At 36.1% G+C, this 23,507-nt stretch overlaps 2 protein-coding genes across 3 annotated transcripts in view; one reads left to right on the top strand and one right to left on the bottom strand.

Annotated features, from left to right (window-relative positions):
• The window catches only part of LOC145425228 (protein TANC1-like), a 192,904-nt gene that overhangs the window by 149,443 nt on the left and 19,954 nt on the right, over positions 1–23,507 (top strand). The gene's annotated exons all lie outside the window — the stretch shown is intronic.
• Positions 689–3,665, bottom strand: LOC145425236 (uncharacterized). Its single transcript, XM_080298216.1, has 4 exons — positions 2,864–3,665; positions 2,088–2,156; positions 1,774–1,920; positions 689–1,099 (listed from the first exon to the last, which is right to left on the bottom strand). The coding sequence occupies exons 1-4, from the start codon at positions 3,320–3,322 to the stop codon at positions 881–883; spliced, it is 894 nt and encodes a 297-aa protein (XP_080154342.1). The 5' UTR covers positions 3,323–3,665; the 3' UTR covers positions 689–880.

Below are 23,507 nucleotides of genomic sequence, written 5' to 3'. Positions count from 1 at the left end.
ACCACAGGTCTGTACTGAGTCCACTGGTTTCAGGAGAACCACCTGCTGATCTACACCTATGTACATTACTTTTCTCAGTTTATATATATATACACCCACTTATTGGGAGTTATGTCTACTTTTTAATGCACAAGTACGATACACAATCTGCAGTTTTCTAATTCTAAATATTCCTAACTATTTAAACATTTTTCAGTATCCTGCTCTGTTTGCACTCGATCTGTACTCAAATTTTAACAACTGTACTGTACTCTGCTTTGGTAACTATTGTCCATGATGTAAATATGTAACAATTGTTTCTGTTCTGTGTCCTGTTCTGTTTGTATATGTGGGGGTTTTTTTTGTGCTGCTGATACAAGCACATTTCCCCTTGTGGGACAATTAAATGATTATTCTAATCTATTCTATTCTAATTGATATCATATTCACCCAGAAATCTCGAGTTCATCATTTTGCCCTACCACAATTATTTGAATTAAAAATTAAAAGAGCAGGAATGTTAAAATCAATAATGGAAGGAATTTGTTGGCTTTTTCAAAAGGTACAAATCAAATATTGTTTATAGACCTGCCCCCTTTATTATCTACAAAATTCAACATTAAGCCTTGATCAGTTCTGTTATTCTTCTTTTTTTAAAAAACATTTTATAGACTTCCAGTGTTCCAAAAATTACAAACAAACACAAATATAAGATTATTATGTAGAATTTTTAATATATAAATACTTAACAGTTTTAGTATTTTCCAGTGTTAACTATAGTAGAGAACTTAACAAAATGTCATTAAAAATTATAAATACTGATAGGAAAAAAAATTCATACTTTTTAAGTTATAAAATACAATCACATTTCTGAACAAAGGAACGGTACGTTTTGTTTAAACTATTCGTATTGATATTTTTGAATATGTACAATATGGTTTCCCTTTATTTTAACTGTGACTTTGATTGCTGCCTCCTCCAGTTCCTTGTCAAAGGGACTCCACAGCTCATTTTGAATGTAAAGGGTCTTTCCATCCTCCAGTAACACCTCCAGGTGGTTTGGCATTTCTGCCGTGGCCACACCAATGATGAGAATTTCAGCTCGCTCCTCGACTTTTGTCTGTTGACACAGCATAGGCACACATTTAGCCCAGAAAACGTTGGGTTTCTTTATCCAACAAGAAAAAAAGAAAACCTATGGTCATCACGTGGTTTCACTAAGTCACCAAGACACATACATACACACATTATGTCTTGATGCATGCTCAATCATCCAGGTAAGTAAATTCCAAAATGCTTAATTATGTTCACCTGGAGAAAAAAAATACCCAGCACGCCCCTGCGGGCGGTCAATCCTTCAAGCTCGGGTCCTCTACTAGAGGCCTGGGAGCTTGAGGATTCTGCGCAATATCTTAGCTCTTCCCAGGACTGCGCACCACTATGTCCGGTTGGTTAGCCAACCGGACATAGTGGTGCGGGATCTCTGTCCAGAAAAGTGCAGTTCTAGGAACAGCTAAGATACTGCGCAGGACCCACAAGCTCCCAGGCCTCTGGTAGAGGACCCGAGCTTGAAGGATTGACCACCCGCAGGGGCGAGTGGTGAATTTTTCTATCTATCTATCTATCTATCTATCTATCTATCTATCTATCTATCTAGTGTTTGTGTGTGTGTGTGTGCGTACGTGCGTGCGTGTGTGTGTAAGATAATAAAATATATATAATGTTATGTCAAATTTGAAAACATAGTTTTAAACATTTGTTGATAAGACAAACAAAGGTTTAGCTTCTTCATACCTCAATCTTTGTAAATGTTGTACTCTGAAGATGTATGCCATAAGACGACTGTCTATGCTTAACGTGAGAGACGCTGATGTGGTCTCCCACGTTGAAGTTATTGGCAGCTGCCTCCCTCCAGAGGCAGATTGTCATGGCAAAACCATCCTGAAATCACAAACATGACAGAATTAAAGATTCATTAATTAATTAAATGATAACAAGTCCAGTAACTAGAAAAAAAGCTCACAGCCTCATACATTCTGTACCAGCAATGTCAAATTTGTCACATTAGTTTAACCATTTTCAATATAAAACTTAAATTCCATCATTACCTCCTTCAGCTGCAGATTTTTAAGGGGAACGTATTCTTTTCCCGACAGCACCTTCTTTACAGCAGAAACCTGAAAAGTAAATTGAAATTTAATGTCAGTAATAGTCAGTGTAGTTATCTGTGATAGGTTTTTATTTCTTCAGTAATCTGTTTAGATTATGTTATGGTTGTTGTTAAGTATTCTGCCATTTATCTTATCAGAAGCAGTTTTATCTGTATCGGTCATTAGGATGATTTTCATATACTGTGATTATGAAACAGGTTGTAGGAAATCCTTCTATAAACAATACATTTTGCAACTTAGTTTAAGTGACAGCAACATAAATGAAAAGTTTGCCAGTTTCAGGTATATAAAATCTACTTGTTTTCCATTATGAACAATTCAGGGTACTTTCTGACCATTTCTGTTGTATCTGCTTTTATTTTTATTATAAAGGATATATTTAGATTAAGACTTTTGTGCGAATTTATATACAGAAGTGTATAAAATAATTATTCTGTTTTAAATAAATAATTATTTATCAAGTAGAGACTGTTCATTAAAATCTAGCCCTTACAACACAAATGTACGTAGGCACAATGCAAATTGGCTGCAAAAATGCCAGAAATGCTCTGAGGAAAATATTTTTTAAAAATTGTGCTTAACAATCTTAACAGAATTTAGTCTCTGCTTGACAGCAAAAACCCAAATTATTTTCACTGTAAAAAATACTGGCAATAATGGCTTATTTGGAAACCTAAATCCATGTAAATTCTGATGGAACCACAAATACTTACCTCCACCACCTCCCCTTGAACTGTCATGAGTCCGTCATTTGTGGAGCTCATGTTGAGTGAGGTGAGAGGAGCAAGAGGATGCAGAAGATCCTCTGCTTGTTTTACTAGACCTTCCCTCACACTTAGGGTCGGTGCCCTAAAAAATTGTGTTCTGGGTGTGACACTAATGTTGTAAGGGGGGCCTGTGCCACTGAGTTCATGGCCTCTCATAATAAATGACCCCCCCTGCTGGACTTTAGAGGCATGTGCTTCAAATATTGTGACCTTTGTCACAGTCTGGCCATCGGTGATCGCCGCAATGGTGTTCGTCTTTGTCATCAGGGGTTTTGGTGTTGCATCTTTGAAGTCCCAGCTAATGACTTTTAGCTGGTCACAGGACTTTAAAATTTTTATGTGCAGTGGGGGTGGCCGGAAGTATGGCGTGTCAGGGCGGTTGTTGAGAAGTTTTGTCAAAGCCATTCTGAAAAAAAAGCAACACAAAAAAATATTAAGGGGTTAATACATTTCTATTATAGCAAGGGTCATATAATATGGTAACACGTGTAGCTTTTGTGCAGTCTTTTTACTTTCTGATGTCAAACAAAACTCATAAATACCTTTCTGAGGTTCCTGCTTAAAAATGACAGGCCAAAAACACAGGCCTGTCTAAAAGTTTTTTTTTTTGATATACAACGTTGGTTTTAAAATAAAGCTGACAGTTCTAAGACTTCTATGAATTAATCTAAATATTACAGCAAAGACAAGTTGGTGAAAGTAATGTTTTTTCTCACCAAATTGTTATTCATTTATTTTTTGTATTTTCTAGCATATAATCTCCTTTGAAAATACTGACAATAAACAAGAAATCATCATATGAAGATTGTCTGTGCAAAGATTGATGCTGCTGAAGTGAAACAGTGAAATTACAGTTCTATTCACAATTTGGTCTGTGGCTTTGAATTTCTAAAGAGCAGAGATGATTTAACTTTATTGAAATGCCTATGAAATGTTCGTTGTTTCAGTATACATTCTCTCTCCCCCCCCCCCCCCCCCCCCCCCACACACACACACACATAAACGTGGCTCTTTCTATTGGTCCCCTGTGTTAATCATTTGTGCCTCTCTCTATTGGTCCCCTGTGTTAATCATTTGAGCCAATAGAAAGACAGTAATGTACCCTGTTTTCACTTCAGTCTCACCCTCTGTAAGAAAATGGCTTTTTTGACGAGAGGCATTGTGGGAGATGAAGTTATTCAGAATATGGTTTCCATTAGGTTTTTGTTTAACTCTTTTAGCTTAATTCCTATTGGTTATTCAGTTTTTGTATAGCTTAATTGAGAAAGTGCTAGAAAGTGTTGTTGCCAGGGCAGAGTGCCAGCCTTAAGCAAAGTTAGAGACTCACAGCTCAAACTTAACATCTTAAAGTTTATAAAACTGTTATAGATCTTGAAGATTTGTCAAATTCGTTAAGATCTTAATATTTCATATAAAAAATTAGGACTGAAATTATTTTTCATTAATACATTTAGATCTTTTTTTCAATTAAATACCCATGAGACAATAAGTTCATCAACTATGACACCCACTAATATATTACTGTCAATAGTAAATGTGAATTTATTGATAATGAATTTCTCTGCAATAGAAACGTAACATAGGAAAAAGAAAGAAAAGTCAGATTAAGTTTTGGTACTTTGACAGTCTTTATATTGACAGCAAGTTAAATGGCTAGATCTTGTGTCTTGCCCTATATTGTATTAAGGGTAGTAAAAAAACACCCTCAAAATTCAATCCGGTTGTTCAGTCTGACGTTACTAGCCGTGTCTGGAACTAAACTCCATATATCAAACGATCACTGTGGCATTACTGAGAGCTGAAAAACTGTCTAAAGTCTTTCATCTTTAATAAAACGATCAGCGTTCTGCTCTACCAGGTGTAACAATTGAGTTTAACATCCAGGCATCCATGAAAACGGAATTCATGACATTTAACGGAGTTAGAAGTCAGATACTTACGTTTTATACAGTAAAAGCCGTCTGTGTCCCTCGAAGTAGATTCGGAAAGATCCAACAAGGTTCCCGCCGGTCTTTAAGTTACAACTTGTGACGTAATCTGTTGTCACCCGCTCTGATTGGCTAACTACGATTGTGTTTCGTGATTGGACTGCCTTGTAATGATTTTATGTTATCACTGTTTTGGGTTATTTTTGTTTGTTAACTCGTCTAATTTTAATTATGGAATTATCATTACTATTTTATAAGTCTCAAACGTAAAATTTGAGATTTATAAAATCTGTTATAGGGCTTTGGAGTTGACGTCACGCCGCAATGCATTGTGGGAGCATGTCACCATTTTATCAGGCCACGAATCAAAACAAACACACTCGTTTGGACGGAAGATACAAACCGTACTTAAAAGCAGCTCAAAACAAAAAAAAAACTTTATAGATTCAGATTATGTCGGATGCGAAGAGACGGTACTTGCAAAATATAGCGTGCATTGGAAATGTGGACCCGTATGAAAAAACGGCAGTGGAGCAGAAGCCCCGAAGCCTGATATATTTCCGTACCTGTGGAGTCAGCGCATACACAGCGAACCATTTCGCAATTATAAATGTCTGGAGGCGCACATCCGATTAACCAATGGTTGGTTACAAGATTTGGCTATTTTTAGACTCCACGTTGTGAATACCTCATCATTCAAACAAAGGTAAGTCAGCTTGAGTACTGCGAGTAAAATGCGTTTGATTTCCCTCCGAACATTCAGATTAGTGCAGCATAAATTCATTCATGAGGGGAAATTACAGTGAGAACATGTTGAGGCTGTTAGATGGATAACATAGTGAGTTCAGTGCACTGATATGACCATTGTCCTGAAGGATTTAGTCATTCTCTATGGTTAAAGAAATTGCACTAATGAATCCATATTTATTATATGTAATTCTAATTACATGTCTTGCTTCCGTGTTTGTGTGCTGTGTAACTAAAATACATTTATTTTAGTTTTATATATTGATTAATGACCTGCAGATTTGATCATCACTTAAGTTGAACTTTATGTGTTGTCTTATAAATCATACACAAAATGACACATTGAAAAAAGGTTTTATTATCATTTTGACACTTGAATTAAATTTATTTCCAGAAATAACTTTTAAAATTGAATATCAGTTACCTGTATTCTAGTGCTATTTATTAAAATTACATTTTAAATAAAGGTATGCTATTTGGGTACTCTGTCGGACACTGAGAAAGGTCAGAGAAATTATACTCTGAGAGACTTGGTAAACAATGCATGCATGGTTGTTCAATTCAGTTCAGTGTTGCTGTTTGTCTACTTGTAAAAAGATAAATTCACAGAATTATAAATGACTCTGACTAACTCAAGCTTCATTTTGAGTGCCATCATCTAGCCCTCTTTGTACCTGGTGGATGTCACAGGCCTCTGCCTCTCAATTATTTTATAGCCATTGTGTGTAGTGCTGGGCTCACACTGTGCGATTTTTGGCCCATTTTGAGCCGATTTTTGAGTCGTGCGACCGTTTTGGCGATCGGCCCGATTTTGGCCTTCATCGTGCGTCGTGCATCGTGTAGTATACGTGGGGTAACGACAAGCGATTGACACCTCACGACGAGCTCCCGATCATCAATCGCTTGGTCGTGAGGATTTCAAACCTGTTTGAAATCCTCGCGACCGCCGTGAGGGTGTCACCGCAGTTTGTCACACTGCGCACGCGCAAACACAAATGTCAGCGAAAAAGACGGCGCAGCACGGCAGTGCAGCCTGTGATCTGGACACAAGCGGTGGAGGCACAACTTGTAGAACTTTGGCAAGCTCATCCGAGCCTTTTCGATGTGGCCTCACAAAATTATCACGACCACAACAACCGTGAAAATAGTTGGATCGACACTGCTGCTCAATCACAGCTGCCTGATCAATGTTTTTCATTAGCAATTTAGCAAAGTTGATGGTGGTGGTGTGTCTGTGTGAGTGAAAGACAGAGAGAGCGAGCGACAGAATTTCTGTTATAACCTTCATTTTATGCACGCACAGTGTGAGCACTCAGGTCGCATCAGAGCATCGGGTCGTATAGTGTGAGACCCTGCACCGTGACCTATGAACTTCTAACCCCTGCGAGTAAATCGCACAGTGTAAGCCCAGCATAAGACTGCCTCTCTGCTGGGCAGACACTGCGACTTTTTTCGGCCCGATTTTGGCCTGCCTCGTGCATCGTGTAGTATACGTGGGGTAACGAGAAGTGATTAACACCTCACGACCAGCTCCCGATCATCAATCGCTTGGTCCTGCCTCGGGACTGTCCTGAGGGTGTCACCGCAGTTTGTCACACTGCACACGCGCAAACACAAATGTCAGCGAAAAAGACTGCACAGCACGGCAGTGCAGCGTGTGATCTGGACACAAGCGATGCAGGCACAACTTGTAGAACTTTGGAAAGCTCATCCGAGCCTTTTCGATGTGGCCTCACAAAATTATCACGACCACAACAACCGTGAAAATAGTTGGATAGACATTGCTGCTCAATCACAGCTGCCTGACGTTTTTCATTAGCAATTTAGCAAAGTTGATGGCGGTGGTGTGTCTGTGTGAGTGAAAGACAGACAGGGAGAGCGACAGAATTTCTGTTATAACCTTCATTTTATGGACACACAGTGTGAGCACTCAGGTCGCATCAGAGCATCGGGCGGTATAGTGTGAGACCCTGCATCGTGACCTATGAACTTCTAACCCATAGGTGTCAAACTCTGGCCCGCGGGCCAAATTTGTCCCGCAGCCTAATTACATTTGGCCCGCGAAGCCATACCAAATTATTATTAGAGCTGGCCTACTGGTATTATCCAGCTTATATATATATATATATTGTTTAGTATTAAACTTTGCTTGTTCCATATTCAGTTTTTCAGCAAAACTTGTTTGAGTCCATAAGAACAGATTCATTCTTAAATCTGGAGGAAGATTTTTTTTTTCAATAAATATTAATGTTAGCCCGCGACTTTGTTCCAGTTTTGAATTTTGACCCTCTGTGTATTTGAGTTTGACACCCCTGCTCTAACCCCTGCGAGTCAATCGTACAGTTTGAGCAGGAGCTGAATCACGCGACTGACAAAATCGCACAGTGTGAGCCTTGCTCTTTCAATCAGAAATGAAGCTGAAGGTTGTCTCTTCACACCTACACCAAGACAGAGCAACCGTGAGACAAACCCAAACAGCACTGAGATTCATATTAAGGCCTCACCCTTTAATGTTCTTTTCTAACCTGCAATAAATAATATGTTATATGCTTGTTTGATAAGTATTTTTTTTTTTAAATATTTGTTATTGCTTTTTTTCAGGGGTTGGAACCAGGGCCAGCTATTAAATGGTCATCAGCAGACCAAGGCTCAATCAAGTCATGGAAGGAGGAATCAGGTGAGATAGTAAGCTGCTGTTATATACAATATTAGTGTACAACAGTCAGGTAACATGCTCCAAGCACAATAGAAAGTGCAATGTTTAAATATAATCAATATGATTATATATACATCCTACAGCAGCTATTCACAAAAGTAAAGACAAATAAACATAAACAGTAAAACTTGTAAACAGACCAAAAACTGTCAGACATTGATAATCCAGTTAAAAGTGATTTAAGTGATGAATAAAGTGCTCAGGTGCAAAACTATTGTGTGCGGGGTAGTTTTTAAGTGTATATATTGTTGTTATTATTATTATTGATATTATTATTATTATTGTCATTATTACACAGATGACTTTCACAGTGCCTCATTTTACCCTCATATTATTATGTGAGGCATTTAACAGAAATAAACTGTACAACGACTTGGCTGGTGACCCACTTCACATCTCCTTGCTAAACACTGGAGAATCATGCAAAGACTTTGATGTAATAGATTGACCTCTAACAGCAACCATGGGCATCAGTGATGAGAAAACCTGTGTTGAGACAGCATTGGTGAGTGTTCTTTGTTACCAGCAGCCCAAATTAGCCACAACATCTGTAAACATTTACCAAGATCCTCTTCTTTACCTGCCACTGCTACTCTACACTGTGAGTACAGGCTGGACCCCACAGAGTGTGTGTGTGTTTAGTGGGAGAGAGAGGACCCTGCCCTTATTTGGCAGCATGTCATTGTAGGATTTAAATTGAATATAGTTAGACTGGTTGACTGGATTAGAGCCTGTGTTTGTGTGTCCCTCTGTGCATTTGTGTTTCAATATGCCTCCATATTTGTAATTTTGTAAGTTATTACTATTCTGCTAAATCATAGTATTTCTGGTACTTTTCGGTACTTGTGGTAAATACAGTATTTCTGCTAAATCATACTATTTCTGCTTTTCATAAGATTTGTGCCTAATATAGTATTTCTGCTAAATTATAGTATTTCTGCTTTTTATACTATTTGTGCCTAATATAGTATTTCTGCTTTTTATAGGATTTGTGCCTTTATTCTTTCTGTTATCTTATACTATTTCTCCTAAATTCTTGTATTTTTGAGAAGTTATGTTTCTGGTAAGTTACAATATTTCTGCTAAGTTCTGCTATGCTATTGTATTTCTGCCAAGTATTATGTTTCCTCTAAGATATTGCAGTTCTGCTAAATTATTACATTTTAGCAATGTTCCTTTGCTTCTGCAAAGTTTTTACAATTTCTGCAACTTTTCAGCTTTTTCAGCTACTTTTTGCATACAGCTTCAGCTTTAAGCATCCACACTGCATTTTCGCAGGAAATGCAAATTTTTCTAGTTATTATTATTATTCTTAGGACTTCCGTACACTTTTCGCCGTAGAACTACTTCCACAATTTTCAGCCGATTTTCACCGTTCAAATTTTAAACTATTCAGCTATTTTTGCTCTTTCCGGCTATGACTTTTGCTATTTTTAACTATTATACTTTTTAAAATATTCCACTTTTTTCCTTTAATTTGTCCCATTGAAATGAATGGGAAACTTCAGCAATTCTGCTAAAATTTGCTTGTTTTTGAAACTTAACTACTTCCTCATACTTTCACCTAGAACAACCATTCAAATTTTAAAATGTTCACAAATTATTGGGCTATTCAGGTATGATTCAGCTTTTTCAAATCTTTTACTGTTTTACTTTTATGCCTCTTAAAGTTTTGAGTTGCAAAATTGTGATTTTTCACAAAATACATGCGTTGTTATGGTTGCTATGCTCTTGGCTTCCAGTGTGTCACTGAAGGTTTTGCAGTCTTCTCTTCATGTCCGAACAACTGTTTGCTACTTGCTCAATTTTCACTCAATTTCCACAAATTATACATCAAAACGTAGGTATTTTTGCTGGCTTTCAGAAAATGTCACTATCATTGTTGTGGTATTCATAGAACTTTCGCAAATCTCCTCAGACTAACACAAGGTCAGAAAACTCTCCATATAAAGTCAATGGAGAGTTTGTTCAAAATCACCGCTGCATTTCTGTAATGAGAGGCATATTCGAATCGTCATATCTCCTTAACGAAGCAAAGTTAAGACATGAGGCTTGTCCCGGCATATCTTCAGACACTCCTGACGCTCACAATTCAAGAATTTCTTTCTCAACTATTACCGTTCTGAAATGAGTTGGACTTGTTTGAGGGTAGGAAATTCGTCCTTCGCTCAGATTTCTTCAGATTTCAAACTGTGGAAATGAACCACTTTTTTCTCTCGTCATAACTTTTTGTTGGATTTCCACAGAGACCTGAAAATTTCCATGATTGTTCACCAAAGCCTGCTGTCTCTTACGGTGAAAGAATGATATTGATACTCCAAACAGATTTCAAGTTACAAAGCGTTGTTTGAGGGCAAGTCAAGGCAGTTTTTGCTTCGCTCTACTCAGTTATGGTGCATTAGAAGTCAAATATCTTTAATAATTCATATTTTAATGATAAATTGTAAACACTGGAAGATTCCCCCATCTCTTCTGAACAAAACGGTGTAAGAATTACCGTTCTAGCCCCTACGGTTAGGAAATTATGGTCATTTGTTTGAGGAGATCGTCACTATGAGAAATACACTGCAATAATCCTGTGCCTCTCTCTGCTGCGTGTGTAAAAAGATGCACCTTTTTTGGCGGGAAAACGTAAACAGCCACTCTGATTGGTGGATTTAAATTCGGCAGCTCTCTCCCTCTGTGTCTGTCTGTGTGTGTGTGTGTGTGTGTGTGTGTGTGTGTGTGTGTGTGTGTGTGTGTGTGTGTGTGTGTGTGTGTGTTTAGTGGGAGAGAGAGGACCCTGCCCTTATTTGGCAGCATGTCATTGTAGGATTTAAATTGAATATAGTTAGACTGATTGACTGGATTAGAGCCTGTGTTTGTGTGTCCCTCTCTGCATTTCTGTTTCAATATGCCTCCATATTTGTAATTTTGTAAGTTATTCTGCTAAATCATAGTATTTCTGGTACTTTTTGGTACTTGTGCTAAATACAGTATTTCTGCTAAATTATAGTATTTCTGCTTTATTATACTATTTGTGCTAAAACATAGTATTTCTACTAAATGTAGTATTACTGCTTTTTATACTATTTGTGCTAAATTATAATATTTCTGCTTTTTATACTATTTGTGCTAAATTATAATATTTTCCTTTTTATACTATTTGTGCTAAATTATAATATTTCTGCTTTTTATACTATTTGTGCTAAAACATAGTATTTCTACTAAATGTAGTATTTCTGCTTTTTATACTATTTGTGCTAAATTATAATATTTCTGCTTTTTATACTATTTGTGCTAAATTATAATATTTCTGCTTTTTATACTATTTGTGCTAAATTATAATATTTCTGCTTTTTATACTATTTGTGCTAAAACATAGTATTTCTACTAAATGTAGTATTTCTGCTTTTTATACTATTTGTGCTAAATTATAATATTTCTGCTTTTTATACTATTTGTGCTAAATTATAATATTTCTGCTTTTTATACTATTTGTGCTAAATTATAATATTTCTGCTTTTTATACTATTTGTGCTAAAACATAGTATTTCTACTAAATGTAGTATTTATGCTTAATCATACTATTTCTGCTTTTTATAGGATTTGTGCCTAATATAGTATTTCTGCTTTTTATAGGATTTGTGCTTAATATAGTATTTCTGCTAAATTATAGTATTTCTGCTTTTTATAGTATTTGTGCTAAAACATAGTATTTCTACTAAATGTAGTATTTATGCTTAATCATAGTATTTCTATATATTTCTGCCAGGTCCCCAGGCAGCCAATCCTCTGTGAGGACTTAGACATTCAAATTTTCAAATCAGGGCCTGCACGGTTTCCCAGCCAATCATATATGTGTCCTGAGGCATTCAAATTTGCATATTGGGGCCTTCATGGCTTCTAAGCCAGCCAATCATATCTGAGGGCTGAGGAATTCAAATCCACAAATCAGGGCCTGCATGGCTTCCCAGGCAGCCAATCATATATGTGGCCTCAGGCATTCAAATTTGCATATTGGGGGAATTCGTGGCTTCTAAGTCAACAAGTCATCCATGTCGTATATCTCTAAAAATTCACATTTTAATGATAAATTGTTAACACTGGAAGATTCCCCCATCTCTTCTGAACAAAACGGTGTAAGAATGACCGCTCTAGCCCCTACGGTTTGGAAATTATGGTCATTTGTTTGAGGGGAGTCCTCACTATGAGAAATAGGCTGCAATAATCCTGTGCCTCTCTCTGCTGCGTGTGTAAAAAGATGCACCTGTTTTGGCGGGAAAAAGTACACAGGCTCTCTGATTGGTGGATTCAAATTCAGCAGCTCCCAGGCTGACCTAGAAACTTACTTCTCTCTCCCTGTGCATTTTTTTGCTGATTTTTTCATTTAACAAGTATATTTGAGGGACCCTCAGCATGTTCAGCATTTTTTCAGCTGTCAATTTTGCTTTTCCAATTTTTCTGTTTAACTTATTACTATTGTGCTAAATCATACTGTTTCTGCTATTTCATAAGATTTGTGCTTAATATAGTATTTCTGCTTTTAATAGGATTTGTGCTTAATATAGTATTTCTGCTTTTTATAGAATTTGTGCTTAATATAGTATTTCTGCTTTTTATAGAATTTGTGCTTAATATAGTATTTCTGCTTTTTATAGGATTTGTACCTAATATAGTATTTCTGCTTTTTATGTGATTTGTGCTTAATATGGTATTTCTGCTAAATTATAGTATTTCTGCTTTTTATAGTATTTGTGCTAAAACATAGTATTTCTACTAAATGTAGTATTTATGCTTAATCATAGTATTTCTATATATTTCTGCCAGGTCCCCAGGCAGCCAATCCTCTGTGAGGACTGAGACATTCAAATTTTCAAATCAGGGCCTGCACGGTTTCCCAGCCAATCATATAAGTGTCCTGAGGCATTCAAATTTGCATATTGGGGCCTTCATGGCTTCTAAGCCAGCCAATCATATCTGAGGGCTGAGGAATTCAAATCCACAAATCAGGGCCTGCACAGCTTCCCAGCCAGCCAATCATATATGTGGCCTCAGGCATTCAAATTTGCATATTGGGGAATTCGTGGCTTCTAAGTCAACAAGTCATCCATGTCATATATCTCTAAAAATTCATATTTTAATGATAAATTGTCAACACTTGAAGATTCCCCCATCACTTCTGAACAAAACGGTGTAAGAATGACCGTTCTAGCCCCTACGGTTAGGACATTATGGTCATTTGTTTGAGGGGAGTCGTCACTATGAGAAATAGACTGCAATAATCCAGTGTCTCTCTCTGTGCTGCGTGTGTAAACAGAAGCACCCATTTTGGTGGGGAAAAGTGCATAGCCTCTCTGATTGGTGGATTCAAATTCAGCAGCTCCCAGGCTGACCTAGAAACTTACTTCTCTCTCCCTGTGTGTGTGTGTGTGTGTGTGTGTGACAGAGAGAGAGAGAGAGAGAGAGAGAGAGAAAGGCTTTTAATGGGATGATCTCATTCTAAGATTTAAATTCAATATATTTAGACTGGTTGACTGAATTGGATCTTGTGTGTGGGTCTCTCTGTGCATGTGTGTTTCCTCATGTGTACATATTTGTGATTGTATGGCTGTAATAAATTTTTTTGCAGATTTTTGTCATTTAACAAGTATATTTGAGGGACCCTCAGCATGTTCAGCATTTTTTCAGCTGTCCATTTTGCTTTTCCAATTTTTCTGTTTAACTTATTACTATTGTGCTAAATCATACTGTTTCTGCTATTTTATAAGATTTGTGCTTAATATACTATTTCTGCTTTTATAGGATTTGTGCTTAATATAGTATTTCTGCTAAATGTAGTATTTATGCTTAATCATACTATTTCTGCTTTTCATAGTATTTGTGCTTAATATAGTATTTCTGCTAAATTTAGTATTTCTGATTAATTATAGTTTTTCTACTAAATCATAGTACAGTATTTCTGCTTTTGATGAGATTTGTGCTAAAATAAAGTATTTCTACTAAATGTAGTATTTATGCTTAATCATACCATTTCTGCTTTTTATAGGATTTGTGCTTAATATAGTATTTCTGCTAAATTATAGTATTTCTGCCAAATTATAATATTTTTGCTAAAACATAGTCTCAATTTAAAATTACAATATTCATAGTTCGTCACAGTGTCTCTGGTAAATCACAATATTTCTGCTCTGTTGTACTATTTTTCTAAATCATAGTGTTTCTGTAATGTTTAAGTATTTTTGGCTAAATATATTCTTTCTGTTATCTTATACTATTTCTCCTAAATTCTTGTATTTTTGAGAAGTTATCATGTTTCTGGTAAGTTACAATATTTCTGCTAAATTCTGCTATGCTATTGTATTTCTGCCAAGTATTATGTTTCCTCTAAGATATTGCAGTTCTGCTAAGTTATTCCATTTTAGCAAACTTCTTTTGCTTCTGCAAAGTTTTTACAATTTCTGCAACTTTTCAGCTTTTTCAGCTAGTTTTTGCATACAGCTTCAGCTTTAAAGCATCCACACTGCATTTTCGCAGGAAATGCAAATTTTTCTAGTTATTATTCTAGTTGCTTCCGTACACTTTTCGCCGTTAAACTACTTCCACAATTTTCAGCCGATTTTCACCGTTCAAATTTTAAACTATTCAGCTATTTTTGCTAATTCCTGCTATGATTTTTGCTATTTTTAACTATTATACTTTTTAAAATATTCCACTTTTTTCCTTTAATTTGTCCCATTGAAATGAATGGGAAACTTCAGCAATTCTGCTAAAATTTGCTTGTTTTTGAAACTTAACTACTTCCTCATATTTTCACCTAGAACAACCATTCAAACTTTAAAATGTTCACAAATTATTGGGCTATTCAGGTATGATTCAGCTTTTTCAAATCTTTTACTGTTTTACTTTTATGCCTCTTAAAGTTTTGAGTTGCAAAATTGTGATTTTTCACAAAATACATGTGTTGTTATGGTTGCTATGCTCTTGGCTTCCAGTGTGCCACTGAAGGTTTTGCAATTTTCACTTCATGTCCGAACAACTTCCTGCTACTTGCTCAATTTTCACTCAACTTCCACAAATTATACATCAAAACGTAGGCATTTTTGCTGGCTTTCAGAAAATGTCACCATCATTGTTGTGGGATTTATAGAATTTTTGCAAATCTCCTCAGACTAACACAAGGTCAGAAAACTCTCCATATAAAGTGAATGGAGAGCTTGTTCAAAATCACCGCTGGATTTCTGTAATGAGAGGCATATTCGAATCGTCATATCTCCTTAACGAAGCAAAGTTAAGACATGAGGCTTGTCCCCGAATATCTTCAGACACCCCTGACGCTCACAATTCAAGAATTTCTTTCTCACCTATTACCGTTCTGAAATGAGTTGGACTTGTTTGAGGGTAGGAAATTCGTCCTTCGCTCAGATTTCTTCAGATTTCAAACTGTGGAAATGAACCACTTTTTTCTCTCGTCATAACTTTTTGTTGGATTTCCACAGAGACCTGAAAATTTCCATGATTGTTCACCAAAGCCTGCTGTCTCTTACGGTGAAAGAATGATATCGATACTCCAAATAGATTTCGAGTTAGAAAGCGTTGTTTGAGGGCAAGTCAAGGCAGTTTTTGCTTCGCTCTACTCAGTTATGGTGCATTACAAGTCAAATATCTTTAATAATTCATATTTTAATGATAAATTGTAAACACTGGAAGATTCCCCCATCTCTTCTGAACAAAACGGTGTAAGAATGACCGCTCTAGCCCCTACGGTTTGGAAATTATGGTCATTTGTTTGAGGGGAGTCCTCACTATGAGAAATAGGCTGCAATAATCCTGTGCCTCTCTGTGCTGCGTGTGTAAAAAGAGGCACATGTTTTGGCGGGAAAAAGTACACAGGCTCTCTGATTGGTGGATTCAAATTCAGCAGCTCCCAGGCTGACCTAGAAACTTACTTCTCTCTCCCTGTGCATTTTTTTGCTGATTTTTTCATTTAACAAGTATATTTGAGGGACCCTCAGCATGTTCAGCATTTTTTCAGCTGTCCATTTTGCTTTTCCAATTTTTCTGTTTAACTTATTACTATTGTGCTAAATAATACTATTTCTGCTATTTTATAAGATTTGTGCCTAATATAGTATTTCTGCTAAATTACAATATTTCTGCTTTTTATACTATTTGTGCTAAAACATAGTATTTCTACTAAATGTAGTATTTATGCTTAATCATACTATTTCTGCTTTTTATGGGATTTGTGCCTAATATAGTATTTCTGCTTTTTATAGGATTTTTGCTCAAACATAGTATTTCTACTAAATGTAGTGTTTATGCTTAATCATCCTATTTCTGCTTTTTATAGGATTTGTGCTTAATATAGTATTTCTGCTAAATTATAGTATTTCTGCTTTTTATAGTATTTGTGCTAAAACATAGTATTTCTACTAAATGTAGTATTTATGCTTAATCATAGTATTTCTATATATTTCTGCCAGGTCCCCAGGCAGCCAATCCTCTGTGAGGACTGAGAAATTCAAATTTTCAAATCAGGGCCTGCACGGCTTCCCAGCCAATCATATATGTGTCCTGAGGCATTCAAATTTGCATATTGGGGCCTTCATGGCTTCTAAGCCAGCCAATCATATCCTAGGGCTGAGGAATTCAAATCCACAAATCAGGGCCTGCACAGCTTCCCAGCCAGCCAATCATGTATGTGGGCTCCAGGTATTAAAATTTGCATATTGGGGAATTCGTGGCTTCTAAGTCAACAAGTCATCCATGTCATATATCTCTAAAAATTCATATTTTAATGATAAATTGTCAACACTTGAAGATTCCCCCATCTCTTCTGAACAAAACGGTGTAAGAATGACCGCTCTAGCCCCTATGGTTAGGAAATTATGGTCATTTGTTTGAGGGGAATCCTCACTATGTGAAATAAACTGAAAGAAGCAGGTCTATGTCTCTGTGCTGCGTGTGTAAAAAGATGCACCTGTTTTGGCGGGAAAACGTAAACAGCCTCTCTGATTGGTGGATTCAAATTCAGCAGCTCCCAGGCTGACCTAGAAACTTAGTCCTCTCTCCCTGTGTGTGTGTGTGTGTGTGTGTGTGTGTGTGTGTGTGTGTGTGTGTGTTTAGTGGGAGAGAGAGGACCCTGCCCTTATTTGACAGCATGTCATTGTAGGATTTAAATTGAACATAGTTAGACTGGTTGACTGGATTAGAGCCTGTGTTTGTGTCTCCCTCTGTGCATTTGTGTTTCAATAAGTTATTACTATTCTGCTAAATCATAGTATTTCTGGTACTTTTCGGTACTTGTGCTAAATACAGTATTTCTGCTAAATTATACTATTTCTGCTTTTCATAGGATTTGTGCTTAATATAGTATTTCTGCTAAATTATAGTTTTTCTTCTTTTTATAATATTTGTGCTAAAACATAGTATTTCTACTAAATGTAGTATTTATGCTTAATAATAGTATTTCTATATATTTCTGCCAGGTCCCCAGGCAGCCAATCCTCTGTGAGGACTGAGACATTCAAATTTTCAAATCAGGGCCTGCACAGTTTCCCAGCCAATCAAATAAGTGTCCTGAGGCATTCAAATTTGCATATTGGGGCCTTCGTGGCTTCTAAGCCAGCCAATCATATCTGAGGGCTGAGGAATTCAAATCCACAAATCAGGGCCTGCACGGCTTCCCAGCCAGCCAATCACATATGTGGTCTCAGGCATTCAAATTTGCATATTGGGGAATTCGTGGCTTCTAAGTCAACAAGTCATCCATGTCGTATATCTCTAAAAATTCATATTTTAATATTAAATTGTCAACACTTGAAGATTCTCCCATCTCTTCTGAACAAAACGGTGTAAGAATGACCGTTCTAGCCCCTACAGTTAGGAAATTACGGTCATTTGTTTGAGGGGAGTCCTCACTATGAGAAATAGACTGCAAAAATCCAGTGTCTCTCTGTGCTGCTGCGTGTGTAAACAGATGCACCTGTTTTGGTGGGGAAAAGTGCACAGCCTCTCTGATTGGTGGATTCAAATTCACCAGCTCCCAGGCTGACCTAGAAACTTACTTCTCTCTCCCTGTGTGTGTGTGTGTGTGTGTGTGTGTGTGTGTGTGTGTGTGTGTGTGTGTGTGTGTGTGAGACAGAGAGAGAGAGAAAGCCTTTTAATGGGATGATCCCATTGTAAGATTCAAATTCAATATATTTAGACTGGTTGACTGAATTGGATCTTGTGTGTGTGTCTCTCTGTGCATGTGTGTTTCCTCATGTGTACATATTTGTAATTGTGTGGCAGTCATAAATTTTTTTGCTGATTTTTGTCATTTAACAAGTATATTTGAGGGAACCTCAGCATGTTCAGCATTTTTTCAGCTGTCCATTTTGATTTTCCAATTTTTCTTTTTAACTTATTACTATTGTGCTAAATCACACTATTTCTGCTATTTTATAAGATTTGTGCTTAATATACTATTTCTGCTTTTATAGGATTTGTGCTTAATATAGTATTTCTGCTTTTCATAGGATTTGTGCTAAAACAAAGTATTTCTACTAAATGTAGTATTTATGCTTAATCATACCATTTCTGCTTTTTATAGGATTTGTGCTTAATATAGTATTTCTGCTAAATTATAGTATTTCTGCCAAATTATAATATTTGTGCTAAAACATAGTCTTAATTTAAAATTACAATATTCATAGTTCATCACAGTGTCTCTGGTAAATCACAATATTTCTGCTCTGTTGTACTATTTTTCTAAATCATAGTGTTTCTGTAATGTTTAAGTATTTTTGGCTAAATATATTCTTTCTGTTATCTTATACTATTTCTCCTAAATTCTTGTATTTTTGAGAAGTTATCATGTTTCTGGTAAGTTACAATATTTCTGCTAAATTCTGCTATGCTATTGTATTTCTGCCAAGTATTATGTTTCCTCTAAGATATTGCAGTTCTGCTAAGTTATTCCATTTTAGCAAACTTCTTTTGCTTCTGCAAAGTTTTTACAATTTCTGCAACTTTTCAGCTTTTTCAGCTACTTTTTGCATACAGCTTCAGCTTTAAGCATCCACACTGCATTTTCGCAGGAAATGCAAATTTTTCTAGTTATTATTATTATTCTGGGTGTTTCCGTACACTTTTCGCCGTTAAACTACTTCCACAATTTTCAGCCGATTTTCACCGTTCAAATTTTAAACTATTCAACTATTTTTGCTAATTTCTGCTATGATTTTTGCTATTTTTAACTATTATACTTTTTAAAATATTCCACTTTTTTCCTTTAATTTGTCCCATTGAAATGAATGGAAATCTTCCAAAATTCTGCTAAATTTTGCTTGTTTTTGAAACTTAACTACTTCCTCATACTTTCACCTAGAACAACCATTCAAACTTTAAAATGTTCACAAATTATTGGGCTATTCAGGTATGATTCAGCTTTTTCAAATCTTTTACTGTTTTACTTTTATGCCTCTTAAAGTTTTGAGTTGCAAAATTGTGATTTTTCACAAAATACATGCGTTGTTATGGTTGCTATGCTCTTGGCTTCCAGTGTGTCACTGAAGCTTTTGCAGTCTTCTCTTCATGTCCGAACAACTTCCTGCTACTTGCTCAATTTTCACTCAACTTCCACAAATTATACATCAAAACGTAGGCATTTTTGCTGGCTTTCAGAAAATGTCACCATCATTGTTGTGGGATTTATAGAATTTTTGCAAATCTCCTCAGACTAACACAAGGTCAGAAAACTCTCCATATAAAGTCAATGGAGAGCTTGTTCAAAATCACCGCTGCATTTCTGTAATGAGAGGCATATTCGAATCGTCATATCTCCTTAACGAAGCAAAGTTAAGACATGAGGCTTGTCCCGGTATATCTTCAGACACTCCTGACGCTCACAATTCAAGAATTTCTTTCTCACCTATTACCGTTCTGAAATGAGTTGGACTTGTTTGAGGGTAGGAAATTCGTCCTTCGCTCAGATTTCTTCGGATTTCAAAGTCTGGAAATGAACCACTTTTTTCTCTCGTCATAACTTTTTGTTGGATTTCCACAGAGACCTGAAAATTTCCATGATTGTTCACCAAAGCCTGCTGTCTCTTACGGTGAAAGAATGATATCGATACTCCAAACAGATTTCAAGTTACAAACCGTTGTTTGAGGGCAAGTCAAGGCAGTTTTTGCTTCGCTCTACTCAGTTATGCTGCATTACAAGTCAAATATCTTTAATAATTCATATTTTAATGATAAATTGTTAACACTGGAAGATTCCCCCATCTCTTCTGAACAAAACGGTGTAAGAATGACCGCTCTAGCCCCTACGGTTAGGAAATTATGGTCATTTGTTTGAGGGGAGTCGTCACTATGAAAAGTAGGCTGCAATAATCCTGTGCCTCTCTGTGCCTCTCTCTGCTGCGTGTGTAAAAAGGTGCACCTCTTTTGGCGGGAAAACGTAAACAGGCACTCTGATTGGTGGATTCAAATTCAGCAGCTCCCAGGCTGACCTAGAAACTTACTTCTCTCTCCCTGTGTGTCTGTGTGTGTGTGTGTGTCTGTGTGTGACAGAGAGAGAGAGAGAGAGAGAGAGAGAGAGAGAGAGAGAAAGCCTTTTAATGGGATGATCTCATTCTAAGATTCTAATTTAATATATTTAGACTGGGTGACTGAATTTGATCTTGGTAGTGTGTCTCTCTGTGCATGTGTGTTTCCTTATGTGTACATATTTGTGATTGTGTGGCTGTTATAGATTTTTTTGCTAATTTTTTTCATTTAACAAGTATATTTGAGGGACCCTCAGCATGTTCAGCATTTTTTCAGCTGTCCATTTTGCTTTTCCAGTTTTTCTGTTTAACTTATTACTATTGTGCTAAATCATACTGTTTCTGCTATTTTATAAGATTTGTGCTTAATATACTATTTCTGCTTTTATAGGATTTGTGCTTAATTTAGTATTTCTGATTAATTATAGTTTTTCTACTAAATCATAGTACAGTATTTCTGCTTTTTATGGGATTTGTGCTAAAACAAAGTATTTCTACTAAATTTTGTATTTGTGCTTAATTATACCATTTCTGCTTTTTATAGGATTTGTGCTTAATATAGTATTTCTGCTAAATTATAGTATTTCTGCCAAATTATAATATTTGTGCTAAAACATAGTCTCAATTTAAAATTACAATATTCATAGTTCATCACAGTGTCTCTGGTAAATCACAATATTTCTGCTCTGTTGTACTATTTTTCTAAATCATAGTGTTTCTGTAATGTTAAAGTATTTTTGGCTAAATATATTCTTTCTGTTATCTTATACTATTTCTCCTAAATTCTTGTATTTTTGAGAAGTTATCATGTTTCTGGTAAGTTACAATATTTCTGCTAAATTCTGCTATGCTATTGTATTTCTGCCAAGTATTATGTTTCCTCTAAGATATTGCAGTTCTGCTAAGTTATTCCATTTTAGCAAACTTCTTTTGCTTCTGCAAAGTTTTTACAATTTCTGCAACTTTTCAGCTTTTTCAGCTACTTTTTGCATACAGCTTCAGCTTTAAGCATCCACACTGCATTTTCGCAGGAAATGCAAATTTTTCTAGTTATTATTATTATTGTGTGGATGCTTTAAGCATCCACACTATTGAGTTCCTCTTGGGACTTCCGTACACTTTTTGGCACTTAACTACTTCCACAATTTTCAGCCGATTTTCACCGTTCAAATTTTAAAATATTCTGCTATTTCTGCTAATTCCTGCTATGTCTTTTGGTATTTTTCACTATTATACTTTTTAAAATATTAAGCTTAATTTGTCCCATTGAAATGAATGGGAAACTTCTGCAATTCTGCTAAAATTTGCTTGTTTCTGAAACTTAACTACTTCCTCATATTTTCACGTAGAACAACCATTCAAACTTTAAAATGTTCTCAAATTATTGGGCTATTCAGGTATGATTCAGCTTTTTCAAATCTTTTACCGGTTTACTTTTATGCCTCTTAAAGTTTTCAGTTGCAAAATTGTGATTTTTCACAAAATACATGCGTTGTTATGGTTGCTATGCACTTGGCTTCCAGTGTGCCACTGAAGGTTTTGCAGTCTTCTCTTCATGTCCGAACAACTTCTTGCTACTTGCTCAATTTTCACTCAACTTCCACAAATTATACATCAAAACGTAGGTATTTTTGCTGGGTTTCCGAAAATGTCACTATCATTGTTGTGGGATTTATAGAATTTTGGCAAATCTCCTCAGACCAACACAAAGTCGCAAAACTCTCCATAGAAAGTCAATGGAGAGCTTGTTCAAAATCACCGCTTGATTTCTGTAATGAGAGGCATATTCGAATCGTCATATCTCCTTAACGAAGCAAAGTTAAGACATAAGGCTTGTCCCAGTATATCTTCAGACACCCCTGACGCTCACAATTCAAGAATTATTTTCTCACCTATTACCGTTCTGAAATGAGTTAGACTTGTTTGAGGGTAGGAAATTCGTCCTTCGCTCAGATTTCTTCAGATTTCAAACTGTGGAAATGAAGCACTTTTTTCTCTCGTCATATCTTTTTAATGGATTTCCACAGAGACCTGAAAATTTCCATGATTGTTCACCAAAGCCTGCTGTCTCTTACGGTGTAAGAATGATATTGATACTCCAAATAGATTTCAAGTCACAAAGCGTTGTTTGAGGGCAAGTCAAGGCAGTTTTTGCTTCGCTCTACTCAGTTATGGTGCATTAGAAGTCAAATATCTTTAATAATTCATATTTTAATGATAAATTGTAAACACTGGAAGATTCCCCCATCTCTTTTGAACAAAACGGTGTAAGAATGACCGCTCTAGCCCCTACGGTTTTGAAATTATGGTCATTTGTTTGAGGGGAGTCGTCATTATGAGAAATAGACTGCAATAATCCTGTGCTGCGTGTGTAAAAAGATGCACATGTTTTGGCGGGAAAAAGTACACAGGCTCTCTGATTGGTGGATTCAAATTTAGCAGCTCCCAGGCTGACCTAGAAACTTACTTCTCTCTCCCTGTGCATTTTTTTTGCTGATTTTTTCATTTAACAAGTATATTTGAGGGACCCTCAGCATGTTCATCATTTTTTCAGCTGTCCATTTTGCTTTTCCAATTTTTCTGTTTAACTTATTACTATTGTGCTAAATCATACTATTTCTGCTATTTTATAAGATTTGTGCCTAATATAGTATTTCTGCTAAATTACAGTATTTCTGCTTTTT

The sequence above is a fragment of the Astatotilapia calliptera genome, chromosome 3 (assembly GCF_964374335.1).
Source record: "Astatotilapia calliptera chromosome 3, fAstCal68.1, whole genome shotgun sequence".
NCBI classification, from domain to species: domain Eukaryota; kingdom Metazoa; phylum Chordata; class Actinopteri; order Cichliformes; family Cichlidae; genus Astatotilapia; species Astatotilapia calliptera.
Note: the sequence above shows the minus strand (reverse complement) of the source record. Positions and strands in the feature narration are given on the sequence as shown.

Bases quoted from the DNA above. Each gene is read 5' to 3' on its own strand.
- LOC145425236 (XM_080298216.1), bottom strand. From the start codon at position 3,322: ATGGCTTTGACAAAACTTCTCAACAACCGCCCTGACACGCCATACTTC. The intron at 1,921-2,087 runs GTAATGATGGAA...TTGTGATTTCAG, and splicing joins AAAATCTGCAGCTGAAGGAG to GATGGTTTTGCCATGACAAT. The intron at 1,100-1,773 runs GTATGAAGAAGC...CTGTGTCAACAG, and splicing joins CAACATTTACAAAGATTGAG to ACAAAAGTCGAGGAGCGAGC.